The following is a 16,246-nucleotide window of genomic DNA, read 5'->3' as shown; positions in this document are numbered from 1 at the left end:
GGTAAGGGTTATGCTTCCCCCACTTGAATTTAGGAGCTACTAGAATTGCTCAATTTGCAAAAAAATTGCAATTTTTAGCATTTTTGGAGCTCCCACGTGGTTTATTTGTGCGGGAGTGCTACTGATCGGGAAAAAAAGCACTTTATCAGAGCTTTCTGAATAGTTACTGTACAAATGCAAAATCATTCGAGAAGTGCCCAAAATTATCTGCTACAAAATTGAAGCTACAGTACTAAAATAGGCCCTTTAATCTTTCTGTAAACCCTATTCATTTTGCCTCTGGAGTTAATTTGGCTTTTTTGATCATTTTTCCTTGCTTCCTAACTTGCCTTTTCCCCCCTAACTTGCCTTTTCCCCCCATTGAAGATGGCACATTGTCCAACGAAACTGCAACGTACAGCATCACGTTACATCACAGATTTTTCCAAATAAGTTATAATAATTCTTTCAATGTGCAATGTTAAATAGCCCCAGTGAACAAACTTTGAAATACAGTATGTCTCTTAGTGGGAAAACAATGCCTCCCTCCTTTAATGCATTGTTAACCTGTCTGTCCCATTTATTCGTCTCTCTCCATCTCTGGTCTCATGTTGGCTTTCTACTTTTTATTTCTCCCCTCTGGAGAATTTTCTAACCTGCTTTTTCCCCCTGTCAGAACAAACTGCATCAAGTTATATCACCGATTTTCAAAAAGGATTTATAATGCTTTAAGAGTGCAATGTTTAATAGTGCTTGCCAGATCTGTAATACAGGACATACAGAATTGTCCTGCTCCTTAACTGTTCTTAGAATTCTCTTCTGTTTTCATTATCAGGGAAGCGGGTTTGTGCCGGAGAAGGTCTGGCTCGGATGGAGCTCTTCCTTTTCCTCACCAACATTTTACAGAACTTCAAGCTGTCCTCAAAGACGCATTTCACAGAGTCTGACATCATGCCAAAAATGACTGGATTTGCTAACGTTCCTATATCTTATCAGCTCTCCTTTGTGCCACGTTAATTAAGCACCTGGAAAAATTAAAGCTTCTTCATTTAAATCAGGCCTGCACAACTCCAGTCCTCGAGGGCCACAAACAGGCCAGGTTTTCAGGATATCCCTACTTAAGTACAGCTGGCTTAATTAGTGGCTCAGTATAACTGAGCCACTAATTAAGCCAGCTGTGCTTAAGTAGGGATATCTTGAAAACCTGGCCTGCTTGCGGCCCTCGAGGACTGGAGTTGTGCAGGCCTGATTTAAATGATACTGTACCTACGAAAATTATTATTAATCAATCAGAAAGGCAGGCGCACAGAATGATAGGATTATATGGTAGTTATGGCAATTACTGCAGTGCAATTTGTAAGATTTTAATCTTTCTAAAACTTTAGCTTTCATTAGATATATACAGCTTAACCCGTTATAGCACGATCCGCTACAACGCGGATCGCTTATAACACGGTCTCAACGTGGCTCCCGATTTAAAAACATATATATTCTACAGCAAAATATGTAGGAGCTCAAAAATCAGAAACACAATATGGTCTAGTATGTTTTATTAAACACAAAATTTAAAAAAAGTTTAAAATGTACTCACACATACTGTAAATGTATTTCTAATTACTTATCGAGAGTGCTGGTTCTCTGTCTTTTCAGCTGGCATCTTCTCAATAAGGGAGAATACCTCCATATCCTCCAACACTGCCTCTTCTGAACTTTATGATGTCACTACGGAAAGTCGCTCTGATCGTTTTCGCTTGACTCAATTCACGCTCAACCTGTAGGCTTGGCATAGCGTGCAGATTGAGTGTAAATTTACAGCAAGAATGGCCAGAGCAGCTTCCTATACTGACATCAAGTTCAATAGAGTCAGCGTTCCAAAAGTTTCAATGCCAGTGATAATGCTGTATTTCACAGGATTTTCGCACCATAACATGTGAACAGGAGCAATGTGTCTCTTTACATTTACATTAAAATTTACATTGTATATCTATAATTATCAATATAAATACCTATCAGTATATAATGCGTCCTGATCTGTGTGACTATATTACTGTTTGATTTAAACTAATGTTTGTATTAAGTGCGGAGTTACAAATAACAAAATAATGAACACCTAAGTGAACGATGGTGCACTTGTAATTAGTTGGGGTTTGAGCTGTGTGTATTTTAGACCAATCCCTTTGGATCAATATTAAAAATGCATTTAGGTGTATATATGCATAAATGTAACAGATAAAAAATACAAAATATATCATATAAAAAATGAACAATTAAATGAATACAGATATCCTTGACTATCATGAAAACAACTGATAGATGTACCCTTTCAATAAATGATGTAATGCAGCAGCATGCACTTAGCTTAAAAGTATATAATCAGTAGAAGTACTCCACATAATCCATACAGAGATAGAGTGATATGAATCTGTTGCGTTCCAATCCGCAATGTCCTCCTTTTATCTCTTAGATGGTTTGCATAACTATGAGTGCTGCCCCAATTCCATGATCACCAATCCATGTAGAATAACCTCCAAATGTAAAGAAACAACATATGGGACGCAGACATAGAAAAAACATTAAATCACAATTAATTACATAAAAATACAAATATAGAGATAAACCTGGCGCATACAAGTGATATTCAAATGTGTGAAACAAACAATGAATATGTGAAATGAACAATAACATTTTAAATATCTAAAGTCCATAAAGGATATCGTGGTGACCTGGGGTGGAAAGTGTCTTTTCTTCAGTGATGATAAATTGAAATAGAAAATAGACTCAGTCCTCAACACACGTTGTGAAGTTCCTCCTCACAGCAGCTACTGTCCTGTAGATTAAGACATAAACCAAGGACACAACATTGCGCAGTATAGTTTTAAGCAATGCAGCCCTCTAATGTGAATGCCCATAAGAATGCCCACTTACTAGAAGTAGGAAGGCAGCATGCAGCAGAGAGAAACTGTATGTTGGGTCTTCCAGATCCCACAATTAATTAAAACAAAATAAATAAATGTTCACTCACATACGTGTTGCTGTTAGTTGTTTGATTGCCTGCAACTAGAGTCCTTATTAGCCTGGATGCCGGGAAACTGATGCTTACTCTCTGCTTTCAGTCACCTCCTATACGTCTGTGTCTTCTGGGTTGTAGGTGCACTATGATGTTAATCAGGGTAGTGAGAGCCTTATGGTGTGTGTGTAATGGCTCCTATTCATCCACAGGGGTCGTTTCTGTGCTCCGTTTCTGCTCTCCTGCTCCTTTAGGCTGCGGTCCCAGTAACTGCCTGTGCGCACGGCGCGGCGTGCGCTGTGCGTGTAAGCACCGCCCCTCAATGGGGCTGGGCCCAGTAGTCACCATCACGCTGAAGGTGCAGCCGCGCCGCCACGTTTTTTACAACTCAATCAAATTGAGTTCAAACCTTGTGACGGAGGTGTGGCCACGCCCCCACCGGCGGTTCACCAATGAGGGCGAACCAGCCGCGTGACGTAATGGCCACACACCCGCAAATTCCCCTCCCATCGCAAGCTTCCCTCTCTCCTGGAGACCGCAGATCGCGATTAGCGCTGTGCACGTGCCGCCCCCCCCTCAGCCGGGCGCGCGTATCACAGAACGCACTGGGGACTCAACCTTAGCTGTGTCCCTGAACCGTTCCTGAAAGGAAGTGACGTCTTCTCCCGGAAATAGGGATTCCCCTCAGATGCTATGGTATTCAGCTTTGCTGCGGCTGCTTCATTCTCCCTCAGGCAGTCAGAATGGCTGCAAAGGCTGGGCAGGTTCACCCGAAAATGCTGTTGGCAATCTCTGTGTCTGTATCTGTGCTGCTGCACAATCCTGTGTCTGTATCTGTGCTGCTGCACAATCCTGTGTCTGTATCTGTGTTGCTGCACAATCCTGTGTCTGTATCTGTGTTGCTGCACAATCCTGTGTCTGTATCTGTGTTGCTGCACAATCCTGTGTTGCTGCTGCTGCTGCTGCTGCTGCTGAATTCTACGAGTTTCCTCGACTTCACTGTGTCTTCTTCAGGGGTATGGTGCATAAACTACTAGCAGACATTTTATAGGGTCCACTTGGTTAATTAATTAGATAATTATATCAATTGTTTCGATACTTTTTCATTGTATGCTAGATTTGTCTACTTTGTTGCCCAATGTATATTCATTGGAATTTAATAAAGAATTGTTTTGTCTCATTGCGTTTTTCATGTCTCTATGTACAGTGTGGCACAATCTTAATGTATAACCATCATAACCAATTTAAGCAATATTAAATATTAAACTATTAAATAATTGCACCTAAAACCATATAACTGCCAGCTTATGGTTTTCTAACGCTTGATGAATAATTCTACACATCTGTACAGTTAAAACAATGAGCTATAAAAACAATACCATTATAATGTCTTAGTTAGTAATTGAAATATTAGAATTGTGTATATGAGTCCTAATTTAAACAATGTTCATTCTCAATCCTATGTCTATATCACAAACTCCAACGATAATAAAAACATTCTTATAATTATGTTTGTCTAGTAAAGTATAAAAAATATATAAAATTGATATAAATAATAAAAATATTACTACAGTAGATAAAATAATAAATTGCAATTAAAATATATTTATAATAAAAATCTAATTAATAAAATAACCAGGGTACAGATGCGAAGGGCAAAGTGTGGAATAATACTCTTTCTGTCATGGTATAGCCCCTGCTGACAGCTCCACTACTCTCTTAATTGGAAAGTTGCTAAATCTAATTCTTAGTTCAGACATTCTGGATACGAGGTTTGAAGTTTGAAGATCCAATAGGTCTCTAATCTTAAATTTCCCAACCTTTCCCCCCCTCCGTGTACCTGGTTTAATTTGTTCTACACCCATGGTTTTGAGATCTGTTGGGTCTTTGTTGTGTTTATAAGCAAAGTGGCATGGAACCCCATGTCCTAAAAAACCTTTGGGTATATTCCTCCGGTGTTCTAGAAAACTTTCTTTCATCGTTCTCATTGTATGGCCAATATACTGTAGGCCCCATTTACATGTAAGCATATACACCACATTCTTCGAGTTACAGTTTGTGCCCCTTTACTGCAAATGTCTCCTTAGTTGCTTTGAAACTGGACACCTTCAATTTGTTCATAAAAAGCGGACATGTCAAACACCATGCATGAACATAGTTTCATAGTAGATGAGGTTGAAAAAAGACATACGTCCATCAAGTTCAACCTGTGCTACATTTAGACAACAGATACTTTATCCTATATCTATACGTACTTTTTGATCCAGAGGAAGGCAAACAAAAAAAAACATTAAGGGAAAAATAAATTCCTTCCTGACTCCAAGAATTGGAAATCGGATTAATCCCTGGATCAACATTCTTCCCATGTATACTTATTTGGTATATCCCTGTATACCTTTCCTTTCTAAAAAGATGTCCAACCTTTTTTCGAATAAATTTATTGCATCTACCATCACAGTCTCCATGGGTAATGAATTCCACATTTTAACTGCCCTTACTATAAATAACCATTTCCTTTGTTGCTGGTGAAATTTCCTTTACTCCAACCTAAAGGGATGCCCCCAAGTCATTTGTACTGCCATTGGGATGAATAGTTCATTTGAAAGCTCCTTGTACTGTCCCCGAATATATTTGTATATAGTTATCATATCCCCTCTTAGATGCCTCTTTTCTGATGTAAATACATCTAATTTAGCTAGCCTCTTCTCGTAAGATAGATTGTCCATCCCCTTTATTAATATGGTGGCTCTTCTCTGCATTCTGTCTAGTTCCAGAATTACTTTTCTAAGTATTGGTGCCCAAAATTGTACTCCAAACTCAAGGTGTGGTCTTACTAATGCTTTGTAAAGTGGCATAATTATGTTTACTTCCCTTCCATCCATTGCCCGTTTAATGCAAGATAAGATCTTATTTGCCTTTGCAGCTACTGCATGACTTTGGGCACTATTGTTAAGCCTGCTGTCTACAAGCACTCCTAAATCCTACTCCATCAAGGATTCCCCCAATTTATCCCCATTTAAAGTCGCCAGTTTATTCTTGCATCCTAAATGTATAACCTTACATTTATCTGTATTAAACCTCATCTGCCATTTACCTGCCCAAGTTTCCAGTCTCTCCAAGTCCTTCTGGAGGGAAATTACATCCTGCTCTGATTCTATTACCTTACACAATTTAGTAGCATCAGCCAATATGGAGACTTTGCTCTCGATCCCAACCTCAAGGTCATTAATAAACAAGTTAAAAAGCAGGGGTCCCAGTACCGATCCCTGAGGTACTCCACTCACGACTTTAGCCCAACCTGAAAAAGTGCCATTTATGACAAACCTCTGTTGTCTATCCTTCAACAGTTTTCAATCCAGGTGCATTCTGTACATTATTACTTAGTCCAAATTGCTTTATTCCGGGTCATTCCATTTCTAAAATATAATCCAAGCGTTCTGGCAGTTAAATCATGTGGTTTGTCACTTTGTTTAAAAGCAGTTTAGAAGTGATTTGCAATAGAGAATGCCATTTTTTTCACACATTTAAGTCTGCTTCTTGTGAACATGCCAAAACATGTGATTTGGCAATGAAGAATTTGGAGCTATTGTACTAGAATTAGCCTTTTAAACTCTGTTGACATATCTGTGGCTGTGTTTATCAACTGCATTGAACGTGGAACAAAATGTGCAAGAAAAACTCAGCCAACCTCCCAGCCTGCCTCCCCTCCCTGTAATTCTAAAGTCTACATTATGTTTGTTCAATTACTTTGCAATATTTTATCATGGGCAAATTAGATTGATCAAACAGTCTTCATATTCTATTGCTTGTGTGTTTCCATAAACCCTTAGCTGTCCAAAACATACAAGTCAGTATTGCATATTAATCTTTGAGGTTGCTAAATAACTAAAAATGGCATTGTGCCTAATAAAAGTTTGCTCGTTCCAGTGTGTGCACATGAAAGAAAGATGAAGAAAACACCCTTGTTTCCTAAGTCACACTGACAGCAGCTTTCACGTTTAGAAACTTATTTATAGTATACGGATATACTGTACAGTATTTGTCTAAACATGACACAGGCCGCACAGGCCTCCAAATCCCTCTAGCTCTCTCTCCTCCTCCAAGCACCGCCTCAAAGCCACTCTTAACGCATTTTGACGTACGTGATGACGTCTTCCCCAGGAGTGGCTTTGAGGCGGTGCTTGGAGGAGGAGAGAGAGCTAGAGGCATTCAGAGGTGTGTTCCTGTTCTAAGCAGTGACACGGTGACCGGAGGTGACGCCGAGGACCCGGATGCGGAAGTTATTGCCGGTGTGGGAGACGGAGCAGCGGAGCGGTGAGATCGCGTCTCACTAAGACTACTCTACATTTGTTACCACTGCCTTTCTTCCCTATCTCTATGTAAGCCTCCATTTGTGAGCTCATTGTTAGATAAATTGTTCTTTTTGAACTGCACCATGGTCTTTCTTCTTTTCTTGTCTGAGATTGCTGCATGCTGATTACCTACGATATCCAGATCTGAGATGTTCACTAGTCAAAGGCAGGCACACTGCTTCTTATTTCTGCTCAAAGTGTGAGTAGGAATTTGGGAGCCCCCCTGTTATTTCATATTCACTGTGCTTTCATATTACACTATATATATTTCTTTTTTTTTGGCATTCATCTTCGCTCCCCTGGATTTTGGAATAGCTGTACACCCTTTTTTATTATGTTACTAGCTGAGAGACCTGGCGTTGCCCGGGATGTAATGTTCCCGCTCCTCTCTCTCTCCTCTCTCCTCCCCCCTCTCTCTGTTTGTCCCCCATTCACATCAATCCAGTCCCCCCCCCCTCCCTCCTTTACAGCTTCATGCAGCGTGTGTGCGTCAGTCACTGTGTGCGCGCGTGCGCGCGTCAGTGAGTCTGAGGCAGAAACACAAACACACACAGACTGACTGACGCACACAGTCAGTGTGTGCGTGTGTGTGTGCCTCAGTCAGTGTGTGCGTGCGTGTGTGCGGCAGTCAGTGTTTGTGTGCGCGTCAGTCAGTGTGTGTGTGTGTGTGGGGGTGTGTGTGCGTGCGTCAGTCAGTGTGTCAGTCGTTGTGTGTGTGTCAGTCGTTGTGTCTGTGTCAGTCGGTGTGTGTGTGTAAGTCGGTGTGTGTGTGTGTCAGTCGGTGTGTGTGTGTGTCAGTCGGTGTGTGTGTGTCAGTCTGTGTGTGTGTGTCAGTCGGTGTGTGTGTGTCAGTCGGTGTGTGTGTGTCAGTCAGTGTGTGTGTGTCAGTCAGTGTGTGTGTGTCAGTCATTGCGTGTGTCAGTCAGTGTGTGTGTCAGTCAGTGTGTGTGTGTGCGCGCATCAGTTAGTGTGTGTGTGTGTGTGTGTGTGTGTGTGTGTGTGTGTGTCAGTCAGTGTGTGTGTGTGTGTGTGTGCGCGCGTCAGTTAGTGTGTGTGTGTGCGCGCATCAGTTAGTGTGTGTGTGTGTGTGTGTGTGTGTGTGTGTGTGTGTGTGTGTGTGTGCGTGAGTCAGTCAGTGTGTGTGTGTGAGTCAGTGTGTGTGTGTGAGTGAGTCAGTGTGTGTGAGTGAGTCAGTGTGTGTGTGTGTCAGTCAGTGTGTGTGTGTGTCAGTGTGTGTGTGTGAGTAAGTGTGTGTGTGTGTGAGTCAATGTGTGTGTGTCAGTCAGTGTGTGTGTGTGTCAGTCAGTGTGTGTGTGTCAGTCAGTGTGTGTCAGTCAGTGTGTGTCAGTCAGTGTGTGTGTGTCAGTCAGTGTGTGTGTGTCAGTCAGTGTGTGTGTGTGTCAGTGAGTGTGTGTGTGTCAGTAAGTGTGTGTGCGCGTCAGTTAGTGTGCGTGTTTGTGTGCGTCAGTCAGTGTGCGTGTGTGTGTGTCAGTAAGTTGTGTGTGTCAGTCAGTGTGTGGGAGGTGATGTGAGTGGAGCACCGGGGAGGGGAACACCGGGGAGGGGAGGTGAGTCAGCGGCGGGGAGGGGAGGTGAGTCAGCGCCACGGAGGTGAATGAGCGGCGGGGAGGGAGGTGAGTGTGATGGGGGTGTAGGAGGTGTGTGTGTGTATACCCGGCGTTGGACGGAGGCAGGGAGGGGGGGCGTGAAAGGCAGGGGGAGTGAGCGCCGGGGAGGGGAGGTGAGTCAGCGCCAGAGAGGGAGGTGAGTGTGATGGGGGGGAGGAGAGGTGTGTGTATACCCGGCGTTGCCCGGAGGCAGGGGGGGGCCTCAAAGGCAGGGGGGGTGTCAAAGGCAGGGGGGGGCGTCAAAGGCAGGGGGGGGTCGTCAAAGGGAGGGGGGGCGGTGTCAAAGGCAGGGGGGGAGGCGTCAAAGGCAGGGGGCGTCAAAGGCAAGGGGGGCGTCAAAGGCAGGGGGCGTCAAAGGTGGGGGGGGGGCGTCAAAGTCGGGGGGGCGTCAAAGGCAGGGGGGGTCATCAAAGGCAGAAGGGGGGGGCCTCAAAGGCATGGATTCCTCCCCTTGCATTTCCTCACCTGGCAGCATGCCGCGCTCCTCGGGCTGCCACTGGTTCTCTCCCCCCTCGTGGCCTCCGCTGACTCCCGGTGGCACAAAGGAGGTATTAAGTCCCTGCCACCCTCCTCCTGCTCCTCGGGGATGTTGAGCCGTAGAGAGCGTGCTCTGGGAGGTGGGGGGGGGGGGTAGGTGGGGGGGTAGGTGGGGGGGGGAGAAGTGGGGGTGTGGGGAAGTGGGGGAGCGACACACGCGACACCTACCTGTACTTCCGGGCTCCGCCATCTTCTCACTCAGTGCCGCGAGGGAGGAAGGGTGTCCTTCCGGGCGCAGCCATCTTAGGCGCCGCGAGGCAGGCTGCCTGTTCCAGTTGTAGTGGTGGCGGGGAGGGAGAGAGGTGAGTTGTAGCGCCGAGGGGGAGAGGTGAGTTGGAGAGAGACCCGGCGTTGCCCGTGAGTTAAATTTCCCGCTCCCTTCTCTCTCCCTCTTTCTCCGTGTTCCCCAGAGGGGAGGGACGAACAGTGGACAGGAGGGGGGGGATGAATAGTGGACAGGAGGGGGTGGGGATGGACAGTGGACAGGAGGGGGAGACGGACAGTGGACAGGAGGGGGGGCAGTGGACAGGAGGGGGGGGCAGTGGACAGGAGGGGGGGCAGTGGATAGGAGGGGGGGGGGCAGTGGACAGGAGGGGGGGCAGTGGACAGGAGGGGGGGCAGTGGACAGGAGGGGGGGGCAGTGGACAGGAGGGGGGGCAATGGACAGGAGGGGGGGGGGCAATGGACAGGAGGGGGGGGCAATGGACAGGAGGGGGGGGGCAATGGACAGGAGGGGGGGGCAATGGACAGGAGGGGGTGCAATGGACAGGAGAGGGGGGGCAGTGGACAGGAGAGGGGGGGAGGTGGACAGGAGGGGGGGCAGTGGACAGGAGGGGGGGCAGTGGACAGGAGGGGGGGGCAGTGGACAGGAGGGGGGGGCAGTGGACAGGAGGGGGGGGCAGTGGACAGGGGGGGGGCAGTGGACAGGAGGGGGGGCAGTGGACAGGAGGGGGGGGCAGTGGACAGGAGGGGGGGGCAGTGGACAGGAGGGGGGGCAGTGGACAGGAGGGGGGAGGCAGTGGACAGGAGGGGGAGGCAGTGGACAGGAGGGGGGGCAGTGGACAGGAGGGGGGGCAGTGGACAGGAGGGGGGGGCAGTGGACAGGAGTGGGGGGGACAGTGGACAGGAGTGGTGGGGCAGTGGACAGGAAAGGGGGGCAGTGGACAGGAAGGGGGGCAGTGGACAGGAAGGGGGGGCAGTGGACAGGAGGGGGGGCAGTGGATAGGAGGGGAGGCAGTGGACAGGAAGGGGGGGCAGTGGACAGGAAGGGGGGGCAGTGGGCAGGAAGGGGGGGCAGTGGACAGGAGGGGGGGCAGTGGACAGGAGGGGGGCAGTGGACAAAAGGGGGGGGCAGTGGACAGGAGGGAAGGGGGCAGTGGACAGGAGGGGGGGCAGTGGACAGGAGGGGGGGCAGTGGACAGGAGGGGGGGAAATGGACAGGAGGGGGGGGGCAGTGGACAGGAGGGGGGGCAGTGGACAGGAAGGGGGGCAGTGGACAGGAAGGGGGGCAGTGGGCAGGAAGGGGGGGCAGTGGACAGGAGGGGGGGCAGTGGACAGGAGGGACGGGGGCAGTGGACAGGAGGGGGGGCAGTGGACAGGAGGGGGGGCAGTGGACAGGAGGGGGGGGCAATGGACAGGAGGGGGGGCAATGGACAGGAGGGGGGGGCAGTGGACAGGAGGGGGGGCAGTGGACAGGAGGGGGGGGCAGTGGACAGGAGGGGGGGGCAGTGGACAGGAGGGGGGGCAGTGGACAGGAGGGGGGGCAGTGGACAGGAGGGGGGGGCAGTGGACAGGAGGGGGGGCAGTGGACAGGAGGGGGGAGGCAGTGGACAGGAGGGGGGAGGCAGTGGACAGGAGGGGGGCAGTGGACAGGAGGGGGGCAGTGGACTGGAGGGGGGGGGCAGTGGACAGGAGTGGGGGGGCAGTGGACAGGAGTGGGGGGGCACACACACACACACACACACACACACACGTGTCTCAGTTGATGCGCCCTTTCTCAGTTCCGTTTGGCGCCGGAGGTGGGGGAGCGACACCTACCTGTACTTCCGGGCGCCGCCATCTTCTGACTCGGCGCCGCGAGGGAGGAAGGGGGTCCTTCCGGCCGCCGCCATCTTAGGTGCCGCGTTGCAGCTGCCTGTTCCCCCGCCGGGGAGGGGGAGAGGTGATTTGGAGCGGGGAGGGGGAGAGGTGATTTGGAGCGGGGAGAGCGAGAGGTGATTTGGAGCGGGAAGGGGGAGAGGTGATTTGGAGCGGGGAGGGGGAGAGGTGATTTGGAGCGGGGAGGGGGAGAGGTGATTTGGAGCGGGGAGGGGGAGAGGTGATTTGGAGCGGGGAGGGGGAGAGGTGATTTGGAGCGGGGAGGGGGAGAGGTGATTTGGAGCGGGGAGGGGGAGAGGTGATTTGGAGCGGGGAGGGGGAGAGGTGATTTGGAGCGGGGAGGGGGAGAGGTGATTTGGAGTGGGGAGGGGGAGAGGTGATTTGGAGCGGGGAGGGGGAGAGGTGATTTGGAGCGGAGAGGTGATTTGGAGCGGGGAGGGGGAGAGGTGATTTGGAGCGGAGAGGTGATTTGGAGCGGGGAGGGGGAGAGGTGATTTGGAGCGGGGAGAGGTGATTTGGAGGGGGAGAGGTGATTTTGAGCGGGGAGGGGGAGAGGTGAGTTGGAGCGGGGAGGGGGAGAGGTGAGTTGGAGCGCCGCTGGGGAGGGGGAGAGGTGATTTGGAGCGCCGCTGGGAAGGGGGAGAGGTGATTTGGAGCGCCGCTGGGGAGGGGGAGAGGTGATTTGGAGCGGAGAGAGATGATTTGGAGCGGGGAGAGGTGATTTGGAGCGGGGAGGGGGAGAGGTGATTTGGAGCGGGGAGGAGGAGAGGTGATTTGGAGCGGGGAGGGGGAGAGGTGATTTGGAGCGGGGAGGGGGAGAGGTGAGTTGGAGCGCCGCTGGGGAGGGGGAGAGGTGAGTTGGAGCGCCGCTGGGGAGGGGGAGAGGGTGTGTGTGTGTGTGTGTGTGTGTGTGTGTGTGTGTGTGTGTGTGTGTGTGTGTGTGTGTGTGTGTGTGTGTGTGTGTGTGTGTGTGTGTGTGTGTGTGTGTGTGTGTGTGTGTGGCGCGAGCCGAGGGGGAAGAGAGTGGCAGTTGGGTCACGTCACACATAGCAATCTGATTGGCCAGAGGCTGAGGACCAATCAGATTCACCACAGATAGCACTAACCTCACTAACCATTCGATTTTATATATTAAGTGTGGAAAGCGTAAATAAAAAACACAGTCTGAGGTTATTTTGAAACAGAATAACACGTGAATTTATTCAAGTCAAGTGCACAACGGAGACAGCTTCAAAACAAAAGCTCTCTAAATAATAACACGATATGCCATATATTTATACCCTAAATCCTAAAGCTCCACCCCTTTATGGGGGGGCTTGCACGTCACTAAACATTACCTCATTTTGTAATACATAACAATACTAAAGCTGATGTCATTTTGTAATACATAATAATATTGTATAACTGCCTGTCAGCTAGAAACCATTCTGGGGTTAAATGGGATGTGCCTATTCTGTCGCCTAGCAATATGTTATGAGAATAAATTCTACTGCAAGAATCTAAACTTATCTCATGGGTTCTCATAACTTTTAGCCTGTTTACACTTTCAATTTGAAGCTGATTGGATGAGGAAGAGTCAATAAATTTAGCTAGGAGCGAAAAAATTCCATTCCTGTTTCACACATTTGTTTATACAGAAATGTAACACAGAAATTAAGACTCACAGAGACAAGACAAGATGGCGGATTGAAATATTCACACAAAATGGCTTGATCCTAAATGCTGTTATGTTGTTATGCCAGACCCCCTAATATCTCATCTTTGTCAGTCCCTCCTCTGATTCTTTAAAACATTGTTTTTTTTAGAATTATTGGTATGATGTTAGTCCAGAAACACGTTGGGAGGCACAAGGGTGCTCCATCATCTCATAATGCTGCTTGAGGGTATAGGACAGTGCACGAGGGTGCCTGCCAAATGTAGTCATAGTCTCGTAGTATGGCGTTATAGCCAAATTCTTTTCCAGAGTTAGAACATTGTACTTGGCATCTTCTTTCTTCAAGGGACTGCTGTAGATTGGTTCTGCAAACAATGGCATCATGTCTGCAGAGGGGGTTGCATATTTGTGGATCATGCCTTTGACAAACGTAACACAAACATAGAAGACAACGAGTATCACAATCATACACATTCAAAAATTTCGCTCCTAGTGATCCTACCAATCCAGTCAGCCCCAAAGGGTTCCAGTCTGTGTCACCTTCCTTCCTAAGTCTTTCTTGAATTTCTCCTATCTTATCTAACTCCTGTTGTACCTTGCCACTCTGATCTTGGATGAAAACACAACATTGTTCTTTAATTAGGGCACATACACCTCCTTTTGATGCTAAAATGTAATCTAAAGCCATTCTGTTTTGTAAGGCCATAAGCCTGATCTGAACCTGTTCTTGGTTTAATGATGAAATTAAAAACTGCAAAATTAAGGCCACATCCTTCCTGTAAATTGTTATCTGACTGAACATACATTTTTACACAGGTTTCATTGGTTGGTGGAGACACTTGACCCATAAATTGATTCTTGTTCCTAGTGTGTGATACACCCTTTAAAGAGGTTCCCTTAAAAAATTGGAAAAATACAGAAATTATACACATAATACTAAAACCCTTATTTTATGTACGCAACCTTTCTTTGGATATGCAGTTGCTAGATAAAGGATATGGCATCTATCTCTATCATCATATATTTTCAGCTATTACTGAGAATTGAAGGGGTTTGGTATCTGTGGAAGCGAAATGCATGATCCTCACCCCTGCACGCATTGTATACATCATTCACTCTGAATATCAGAACAGACAATGTCTGCGATGGTCAACATGGCTGACTTATGATCCTTTCCTTGTGGCTGACACACCCCCTGGGTGACCCCCTCCTCTCGTTGGAGGTGCAACACACTTCTGGATCAAAGTTTTGCTGCATATGACACATACATAGAGAGTGAAGAGTACTGCCAAAACACATACAAGAGCTTTCACAAGCCACGCTTCCAGAAAACCAATCCTCCCATCAAGGCTCAATTCTACATACACCTTAAATTTCTAACTTAAACACACTCTAAAGAATAAAAATATTGAGTCTCTGAAAAATGAAATGTTCTGATAGAAATCAGGAATATTGAGTCTCTAAAAAATAGAATGTTTTGAGTCTTTGAAAAAATGAAATGTTCCTGATAAGACCAGGCCTCTGCCTGGTATCTTATTTTCCTCGTTGGTTAACGGTCAAAGTTTATGTCTCGTCAAAACGTTAACTTGATGCGGCTGTGCTTTAGATGACTTTGGTCTTTGGTGGAGCTGGAATGAGCTTTACTGTACTTTGGGTCCAGGGAAAGAACTCTGCCACTTTAAATTCTGTATTGGTGGTTAGTACGGGCCCTTTCATCTGGGATGAAGAGCATGCTTGTTTAGGAACTACTTGACCTTTAACTCCGTCTCATGTAGGTGCACTTTTATCATACCTTATGCCTAGAGAGACTCAAAAAATATATTTGTGGCATACAATACTTATTAATTGTTTTATTACCAATAGATGGTCCTTAATTTGTTCTTTTGAACTACTGATAGTCATAAGTCATCCCATAAGTGTCTCATAGGGAGATAATTTATACATAGGAATAAATTCTTGTATCAATGTGTTTACTACTGTCTTAACATCCGCATATAGATAGAGGTATCTCCTATTAATGCTCCTCATATTTAAAACTGAGCAGCTAATGTGGACTTCACTGTACTACAATCTAAGTTCCTGAGACTTTGGGACTCAGCCATTGTCAAACCAATTGCTTCCATAATCAACTCTATTCTGTCTGCAGGCCATATCCCTAAGACCTGGAAAACTACCACAGCTGTCCCAATCTTCAAAAGTGGGGACAACAACATTGTCTCAAACTACAGACCAATATCTCTTCTCCCAATACACACTTGCTCTCATTCATGCCTCACTGTAATCTCCTCCGATGCAAATGGTATCAACCTTTTCATAAAATACTAACTAACCTTAAAACTTGCCCCACAAATTAAACATCCCAATAGCCTGCACTCATGGCTATTATTTCACACACAGTCACTCCTACCACACCCATTGTGGCCAAGCACTGCCATCTACAGCACTTATTCCCTCACCTGCTATCTCTGTAAATTCCCCTCAAACCTTAGATTGTAAGCTCTTAAGGGCAGGGATTTCCTTTCCTATTGTCTGATTTTGCTGCACTTACTATTCTATCATAATTCCCTCTACTGTATTCTTTATGAAGTGCTGAGAACATTTTTGACGCTATATATATATAAAGTCATACATTGCAATACACTACTATCCAAAGTCATGGATAAAAATGTGTTCACTCCCAATTAAACAATTACTATACTAAGACAAATGCCCCAAGCCAATTCCTGTCAGGCCTCCACCCCAAACACTCCATTGTAACTATTCTGCTAAAAATGTGAAATGCCTTGCAAATAATGTATACCCTGCTCACTTCTGTAACTGTATTTGTAAATATGTATCACCTGTCCTTTAACTCTAAACCTAGAACATATCCAAAAATGAGAGGTGACTCCCAATGCACCACTTTGGCAAAACATTATACAAATATTTTAACAATAACTACTGCTTATAATAAAATTGAACACCTATGGAAAAATAAATGGTTAAAAGTTAT

The 16,246-nt window shown here is 46.7% G+C and overlaps 1 protein-coding gene across 2 annotated transcripts in view; it reads left to right on the top strand.

Annotated features, from left to right (window-relative positions):
- LOC142498741 (cytochrome P450 2G1-like) overlaps positions 1 to 16,246 on the top strand; it is a 102,201-nt gene that overhangs the window by 76,411 nt on the left and 9,544 nt on the right. The window contains exon 9 of one of the 2 annotated variants that reach the window (XM_075607081.1): positions 815 to 1,063. The exons of the other annotated variant lie outside the window; for it this stretch is intronic. Coding sequence (XP_075463196.1) covers positions 815 to 996 — 182 coding nt within the window. The 3' untranslated portion in view covers positions 997 to 1,063. Of the gene's footprint in view, positions 1 to 814; positions 1,064 to 16,246 lie in introns of those variants that run through there. 2 annotated transcript variants of the gene reach the window in all.

The sequence above is a fragment of the Ascaphus truei genome, chromosome 7, assembly GCF_040206685.1.
Source record: "Ascaphus truei isolate aAscTru1 chromosome 7, aAscTru1.hap1, whole genome shotgun sequence".
In the NCBI taxonomy this organism is placed as follows: Eukaryota; Metazoa; Chordata; class Amphibia; order Anura; family Ascaphidae; genus Ascaphus; species Ascaphus truei.
Note: the sequence above shows the minus strand (reverse complement) of the source record. Positions and strands in the feature narration are given on the sequence as shown.